This window comes from Simochromis diagramma, unplaced genomic scaffold (assembly GCF_900408965.1).
Source record: "Simochromis diagramma unplaced genomic scaffold, fSimDia1.1 OVJJ01000553.1, whole genome shotgun sequence".
Taxonomy (NCBI): Eukaryota; Metazoa; Chordata; class Actinopteri; order Cichliformes; family Cichlidae; genus Simochromis; species Simochromis diagramma.
This window is the reverse complement of record NW_024387095.1, coordinates 1,452,442-1,461,053: the sequence shown is the minus strand read 5'-3', so window position 1 is coordinate 1,461,053 and position 8,612 is coordinate 1,452,442. Positions and strand designations below refer to the sequence as shown.

At 42.4% G+C, this 8,612-nt stretch overlaps 1 protein-coding gene across 1 annotated transcript; it reads left to right on the top strand.

The window, feature by feature from the left end:
* The first annotated feature begins 1,879 nt into the window (after nt 1–1,879).
* LOC120742857 lies at nt 1,880–3,571 on the top strand. The gene is made up of 5 exons (XM_040046327.1): nt 1,880–2,147; nt 2,292–2,574; nt 2,702–2,821; nt 3,170–3,253; nt 3,404–3,571. Exons 1-5 carry the CDS (start codon nt 2,056–2,058, stop codon nt 3,569–3,571), a joined length of 747 nt encoding a protein of 248 aa, XP_039902261.1. The 5' UTR covers nt 1,880–2,055.
* Nucleotides 3,572–8,612: the final 5,041 nt, after the last annotated feature.

Here is an 8,612-nt window from a genome sequence, read left to right as displayed (position 1 = left end):
TTGGGATCACAATTCACAGCTTCGCTATCCACCATGGAAACTATTCCACTCATCACATTTATGTGTGCTCTGCTTCCATAAAAAAAACACAAAGCATTAGCAAGATTGCAGTTTCCATTGATTAAAGCTTCGCCAAGCCATCCCTGTTGGTCACACTGAGCACACTTCACAAGCCACGTAAAGCTTTTGAATTTATAATGATGCTCAGACAAGTGGTCACCGTTTTAAACGCTGTGTGGTGTCTTTACATAATGCGGTAGCACCTGTGTCGGTTACACTGCAAGACCAAAGGCATAGGAGGCCACAGCGCCTCATCAATCACACAGGGTGTAATCAGACACAGATTGCTGCAAATCGCCCAGGAGGATGGGAATCAATGTAAGGCAAAATTAACCCAGGGACAAAATTGACAAAGATGAAACAACTGGTACAAAATTGGATATGAATTCCAATTATGATAAATACCATGGCTCAAGGCATAAGGGCTTGTTTGCTGGCACTAGATTCTTTGAAGGACGCCAAGTGGAACTGTTCTGCATGGGTTGATATGGAATATGGAGCGGTCTCATAGCCAATAACAAATACAAAGTATCCGTGTACCCTGCAAACTGGATCCCAGCTTTTTTTCTGAGCAATATGAAACTGCAAAGTCATGTTGTCTGCCATAATTTAAAGAAAAATGTGGGCAGAGAGCAGCTTTGGAAACAAAACACAAATCAGTTTAATTGTTTATTGGAACAATTTTTTTAGAACCTGTCAATTACAAATCAACCACAAAGAACCATGCATGAGGATTCTCAAATGAAGTTTAAGAGGGTGGTAAAGTAATGTGGGAAAAAAAATGCAATTTGATTGCTTCATTGTGACAAGAAAAGCCTTTTCCTTTCCTGTGCTACTTATTCATCCTGATTGTTTGGGATTGGCTTACCCACTAATGATGTTTGCCTTCTCTTAAGTCTCATGAAACTTAAGTCTCATGAAACCTAAGTCTCATGAAACTTGACCATCTCAGCCACAATCCTTAATGGGCAAAAACACAAAAAGTAAATCTAAAACAGCAGCTACAGTTAGTTGTTTTTTGTAGGAATCTCCACTCACCAGCCCTGTCATGCTGCAGAAGAAAGTGTCTATCTGTGCCAGTCATGCCAGTGACAGGATGACAAGAAGTAAACACTAATGAGTGGTCCTTTCGGTTGAGCTGAATGGTCCATTTGGTTGGTGGATGTAGAACAAAACCAGTCAGCTCACCAACTCACTGGGATAACCAGCACTACGTGCCAAGTAAGAAATATGTAACTTTGAGAAGAAAATGGAGCTCAGAGGAGAGAACATTGTGTACTTGCAGTCATTAAATGGCTAGACACCTGATTACAGTTTTTCTCAATTGCTTAAACACTATAACCAGGCCTCTAAACTAAAATTTCAAAACCGTAACGCTATTGTTCAAAAAGCTCACCCATTTCCCTGAACTATAAACACTATTCCCTGCTTTGACACATGACTCAAATTTGGTGAACTGTTACTGCAAAACTCTACACACAAATCCCTACAATTTACAGTGCTTACACCATGTAGTCATTTAGAAAGCACTAGCATGCAATAATGTTAACTTAAGTCAGCATAGCTTGAGCTCAATTAGCACACAATTAACCAGGTGGAAACACTAGGAGTCAAAATTTAGCACACACCAATCAGAACCTGCGATGGATAGATAAAAGGGCCAAAGTCAGCTCATTCAGGTTTGAAACAATGGATCCAAAGAGATGCAAAGGAAGAGGACGTGGTGGAGGAAGAGGACGTGGTGAAGGAGGAGGACGTGGTGAAAGAGGAGGACGTGGTGGAAGAGGAGGAGGAGGTGGAAGAGGAGGAGGAGGTGGTCTAGGACAACAGGAAGGTGGTGGAGGAGGAGGGAGAGGTGGAGGAGGAGGAGGACGTGGTGAAGGAGGTGGAGGTGGAGAACGACGGCGACAAGGAAGGGGAAGAGCAAGGGCAAGAAGACAGTCAGTCTCGGATGAAATTCGAGCCACTTTAGTTGACCATGTCCTTGTCCATGGGATGACTATGAGGGAGGCTGGGCAACGAGTACAACCAAATTTGAGTCGCTTCACTGTTGCCTCCATCATCAGAACCTTCAGGGAGGAAAACAGGTAGGTGTACTTGCACTAAGACTGCTTTGTACAGTAACGTTTAAGTTACTGAACTTATGTGTCTTGAGTTTCAGTATGTTTCCATTATTTGCCTGTAAAATGAATGTGTGACAGTTACAGTAATGAGTGCTTCTATTTTTGTAGGACACAGAGACGACCACCTGGTGGAGGCAGGTTAAGGCTTTTGTCGGAGGAGCAAGAGAGGGAACTTGTAAACATGGTAATTGCAAATAATGTAATCCGCCTGCAAGAGATTCAAAGGAGAGTGATTGAGGATTATCATCTTTTTCGAGGCATAAATGCCATCAGCCTCTCCACAATTGACCGCATCCTCCGAAAGAATCAATTCCGGATGAAACAGGCATACCGAGTCCCTTTCGAACGAAACTCTGACAGAGTGAAAAACCAACGTGTGGAATATGTTCAGGTATGAGTTTTGATACTGTATAAAGTATTGTGTACCATCACAGCATGGCAGTTTATGCTGCCATTTCAGCACTCTTGAACTGTGGTTCAGGGTACCGATTGACTCTACTGTGTTATGTGTTTTGCAGAGAATCTTTGAGATTGAAGGACGGCCTGTTCCCCATGAAATAATCTTTGTGAATGAGGCAGGTTTTAACCTGACCAAAAGAAGGAAAAGGGGGAGGAACATAATTGGCCATCGGGCTATTGTAAATCAGAATCAGAATCAGAATCAGAATGGGGTTTATTGCCAGATGTTGAGGTTTACAACATTAGGAAATTGCTGCGGTGCTTCAGTGCAAACAATAAGAATTAAAGTGCTATGTAGAAAGAAAGATATGTGCATGAGATATACATGAGATATATACATGAGAATAAGACTTATGAGTGCACAATAAGACTTATGAGTGCATGTCCCTGGTCAGTGTGGGGGGAATGTCACTATGTGCGCAGCCATCAGCCAACGAAGGGTACTCCACCGCCATGCCGTACTAGGACCCTATAACACTATGCTTCTCCTTGCTTTTCTTGATGGTTTAAGACAACATATGTTCCAGCTGGACTACAGGGAACCAGCACAGCCAGAGCAGCCTCACTACGTTGTTGTGTGGGATAACGTCAGCTTCCATCGCGCTGCTCTGGTTCGTGACTGGTTTACCAATAACCCAAGGTTTTCTAATATCTTTCTGCCTGCATACTCTCCCTTTCTAAACCCGATAGAGGAGTTATTTTCGGCATGGCGGTGGAAAGTGTATGACCGAGAACCTTATGTCCGTGTTCACCTCCTTCAGGCCATGGAAGAGGCCTGCCTAGACATATCAGTAGATGCATGCCAGGGGTGGATCAGGCATGCAAGAGGATTTTACCCCCGCTGCCTGGCTGGGGCCAATATAGCCTGTGATGTGGATGAGATTCTCTGGCCTGACCCAGACCAAAGACAAGATGCTGAGGTGGGATAATGTTTCTGGTGTGTGTTGTACTGTATAGTACATGAATGACAATGTGCCACTGTACATACATTGGTTGCGTCTTTTGTGTTTCTCATGTGACAAGGGTTTTGAAGGGGAGAACCATAAGCAACCTATTTGTTTTGGAACTATTGTTTTGAATTAATTGTACCAGTGTGCAAAACTCTGTTGTAGTGTGTGTGTTTTTGAGGGCTTGTGTTTGATGTCTGAGGGCAAAGTTTGGTTTTTCAGCAGGAGTGAATAGTTTTGGGTGTAGAGCTTCATTTTGACCTGGAAATAGGATGTTTGGGAAATTGAGTGAGATGTTATGGATTTGTGTTTACTGTTGTGAGGATATGAGGCGTAGTTTCAAGAAATGTGTTTTAGCAATCGAGAAAAACTGTAAAACAGAATTATGGATATGTAAATACGCTACCATTTATTCACATACCCCAGTAATTTTACACAGAGATCGTTTGGCAAAACGGTGTTTAAAATGCCTTCTATATATCCTGAGTAGTAACTTTGTTTCAAAATCCAATCATCTTTAAGCACAATAGTTACAGATTGACCACATAAATCACTTCTCTAAGTATAGTATAAAAACACTGACACTTAACCCTTTGTCTCTACAAAAAGGAATTCATTGTGGAAAACAATTTCAACCTATATTCATGTGGGAAAAAAAGTTTTATAGGACATCCAGTCCTGAGTAAAATTGTAAAAAAAAAGTGAACCCCCTTTTTAGGAGCAAAACAAGACATTGTTTTCTGTATGACTTTATCTGTCTCTTACATCATTGTGAAGGAATCTTGGGCCACTTTTCCTTACAGTGTTGTGAGCTTTTGGGTATACACTCTCATACACTCACAGCATTTCAATTAGTTTGAGGTATGGACTTGGACTGGGTTATTGCAACACCTTGATTTTTTTTTTCAGCCATTCTGTTGTAGATTTGCTGAGCGTGCTTGAGATCACTGTTCTGTTGCATGACTCACTTTCAAACCACCTCTAGCAGTCAGACAGACAGCTTCACATTTGACTTCAGAACACTTTGGTATACATAGGTACACATGGTTGACTCAGTGACTGCAATTGCAAAACAAACCCAAATAGCCACCCATACACTAGTGTCCCTGACTGCTGGCATGAGATGTTTGTGCTGATATGCTGTGCTCAGTTTTTGTCAATCATGGTGCTGTGCATCAGGACCATGATTGACAAAGAGCATGGTTCCAAAAATCTCGTGTCAATGTAATTCAGATGTAACTTTAGAAAACTTAAGCCATGCTGCTCTTTGTAGAGAGAAGGGGCTTTCACCCAGCAACCTTTCCAAACCAGCCATACTTGCTTAGTCTTTGTCTCGTGTCCTAAACTATGAGCTTTAGCGTGCTAACTGAGGATGTAGCTGAGATGTAGCTCTTGGGATTTTTGAAATTTCTCTAAACAATGCACGGTCTGACCTTGAGATGAATTTGCAGGGATGTTCACTCCTAGGAATATTGTGTCATTGGGTTAATATACACCTGAATATTCCAGATCAAAAAACTGCCAGAACGTCTGCTTTATAGCAGTTCTGACATTTGCTGATATCAGTTAATCAAACTCATGTGATTAACATCCCCCTCTTAATTCCTATGAATATGTTAAGGGTGTACTTTTTGTGAAATTCTTCTATATCGCATGACTTAAACTTTCTTATAGATCTCTTGGCCTATGTATATTTAATGTTAGTATTTCAGATACCACCAGTTTTCCAAACAAAGAAATATTCATATAATTATAGGACAGAGTAGGTTAATAATTTTGGAAACTGAAATCTCAGTAACCCAGTTCACACTGTCATAATTCTCAGAGAGTAAACCGGAAGCTTTGACAGGCTTCTAAAGCCTGAATAGAGCAGAGCCATCCTCTCTATCTGTGACAAACCACTGAACCCCGACCAGTTTAACTGATCCTTTCTAGAGCTGAGTTCTCCCGTGCTCTTATCTGTAGGAGTGTGTTGATGTGACTGTGTCATGATAATGAAGTTAGGGCCACAGAAGCCTGTCTCAGTGACTGAGTGATCGCCTGCGGGTCTTCTGCCACCACCCTCATTCATCACAGTGATGATAGTTTTCTCTCCCTCTCTTCCCTCCCTCTTTCCCTCCCTCTCTCTTACTCACCATCTTTCCATCTGTCTCTCTTTCTCCATTCCCAGTCTCCTCATTTGCATTTGTACCCTTTCTGCTGTTCATTAACACTTGATAAATGCCGCTGTGCAAAAAGGTTTCCTTGAAGTCATTTACTGAGTGAGTCATGAATATTTCCTCCACCCCTGCTCAACCCCCACCACACCCATCATACACAGTCATTTTCTGACTGTACGGCTGAAACACAGTTTTAATGCAGGTCATCTGTCAGACACCCACTCCTTATTATCTGTTACCTCTATAGATGTGGCACAGTCCTCGACAGCAGCACCTAATTTCAGCCCTGAGATATGTGAAACCTTTGAGGACACCCAGTAGATTGGTGTACTGACACTATGTATGTCTTCCGGCCTCTCATTCACCCCACATTTGTGGGGCAGGGCCAGAGGGGTGGCTGATGCATGGTACAGACATCGGAATGGCCAGAGTCAGAAGTAAAACCTTTCTAAATATCCTTGATGAAAGACTGGACAGACTTAATGAATACTGGGATGTATAATGACCCTGAACTAGAAGTAGGACTATGAGAATATGAGATTTTCACAGCATGATTATGGTGGTGCATTCATAAACATGACAATACTGACAATAAAAATGAATTTTAAAGAAAGGAGATTATGCGGTGTTTCATGGATGAAGAGGTTTGGTGAAGGGATAATATGAACGGAGTGAGTGAAGGGCGGACGTTAAACACATATGAAATCAGAACACACTGCAAACTTTCAGCTACCAGAATCACCAACAAAACATACAGCAGATGTTAAAAAACACCCAGAAACTATCTTTTTAAATGTAAAAACCATAATCCATGAATACCCTAAATAAAGCAAATGGTAAAATTGTTACTTCAAACATCTAGAAATGATCATAAAGCTAAAACAGAGCAGCAAACTTAAGTTGTTTATTCAGACCGTGCACATAGCACAGACATCACTGTGAGTAGCAGAGTTTAACACAGCAGCTACTGATAGCTAAGAGCTTTCCAGAGAGTGATGAAAGTAAGTCTTTAATCTTAACTCTATTTTATATGATCATACGGCCATTTGTAGGGGTGCAACGATACACAAAATTCACGGTTCGGTTCGATACTTTGGTGTCACGGTTCGAGATTCTCTGCGCGATCAACCTCTCACATGTTTAAGCTTGCTGCAGGAGATTTCACTTGTCATGTTTGCATAGTGCTGCCGGTGGCACGGTGGTTAGCACTGTTGCCGCACAGCAAGAAGGTCCCGAGTTCAATTCCAACATCAGGCTGGGGTCTTTCTGTGTGGAGTTTGCATGTTCTCCCCATGTTTGCGTGGGTTCCCTCCGGGTACTCCGGCTTCCTCCCACCGTCCAAAGACATGCAGCTTGTGGGGATAGGTTAATTGGATAATCCAAATTGTCACTAGGTATGAATGTGCGAATGAATGTGAGTGTGAATGGTTGTCTGTCCCTGTGTGTTGGCCCTGCGACAGACTGGCGACCTGTCCAAGGTGTACCCTGCCTCTCGCCCTATGACAGCTGGGATAGGCTCCAGCGCCCCCCGCGACCCTGAAAAGGATAAGCGGAAGCGAATGGATGGATGGATGGATGTTTGCATAGTAAGCTAGCGATTGATAAGACGATGTCAGAGGAATTGGTGCGCAAATTATCGTCACTCACCAATCAGTGCTGACGCTCTCTATACACAGTTCGTGCGATTGCAAAGTGAAAGCAAAAAACAAGCGCAAATTCAAATGCGATTTCAATATGTCACATATTGACAGTGGCTCACCGATGCCAATGACATAATTACCCAGCTACATTTCCAAAAGAATGCAAAAGCATTGACATATATTTTTCCTTCCTATGATAGCCCGATGGGCAGGGCAGAGATAGATTTTGGTAGCCCGACTGGAAAAATCGCAAAATCACTAGCCCGACGTCCCGGGGTTAGCGATTTTGCGAGCCCTGTATCTGATTGAGGAATCACTCATCTTTGGAAAAGAGAGTTTATTACAGAGAAATGGCTCTTTCCAAAATAAAAGCTATACTATATGCTTCTTCCAGGCTATATTCTCAGCAGCATATTAAACATATTAGGTCCCCATAAGGAGAATCACGTGCTAACGGCTGTCTAAATGACTCGGTAAAGTTTGTAGCATGCCTGCTTGTTGTTTTTGTCTGCTTCCACTTGTCTTTTTCACTAGGATGATATCGGAGTAAATGTGCAGTCATATTTGTTGTGTTCCCACTAGTGCTGTCAGCGTTAATCTCGTTGAAATGACGATAACGCCACAACACGGCAAATCTCCGTTAACGAGCTACCGCGGATCGCCCCGTGCCTGGGGCTGGACGGCCAACACGTTAACGAGCTAACTGCGCTAACACACTAGTTCCCACCCCATGTAATTGAGCATTGCGTGGCACATCCAACATACTGTTTTACTTTCGTACATGACGCGCTTACCTTCAGGGTCATATGTCACATGAAAACCAAAATAGTTCCAAATGCCACATCTGAATGACGGTGGGGGAGGTTCAATTTGCCATGTTGCAAGGAAAGCTTAACTTCTGTCTCGCTAGCTTGCCCTGCGTTCAGTGAATCTGCGTTCGACTACTCCGCCTAGGCTGCACTGTCGAGCGCAGATCCACTGAGCGCTCAACACAGACAGCATAGTCAGAAGGAAAGTTGATGAAATAAATTACAAATTTTGTATTGTTCGATACATATGCGTACCGAACCGAAAGCACTGTATCGAACGGTTCAATATCGATACGAGTATCGTTGCACCCCTAGCCATTTGTTAACCAGTTTGTTTGAACATCTATCATGAAAACAAGAAAACAAATATTTTAGAAATTTGTCAAAAACTTCTTTAAAACTAAAAATAAATCAT

Excerpts from the sequence above, each read along its gene's own strand:
- LOC120742857 (XM_040046327.1), top strand. The coding sequence starts at position 2,056 with ATGACTATGAGGGAGGCTGGGCAACGAGTACAACCAAATTTGAGTCGC. Across the intron at positions 2,822-3,169 it reads TAATTGGCCATCGGGCTATT|CTGGACTACAGGGAACCAGC; the intron begins GTAAATCAGAAT and ends CATATGTTCCAG. Across the intron at positions 3,254-3,403 it reads GCTTCCATCGCGCTGCTCTG|GCCATGGAAGAGGCCTGCCT; the intron begins GTTCGTGACTGG and ends CACCTCCTTCAG.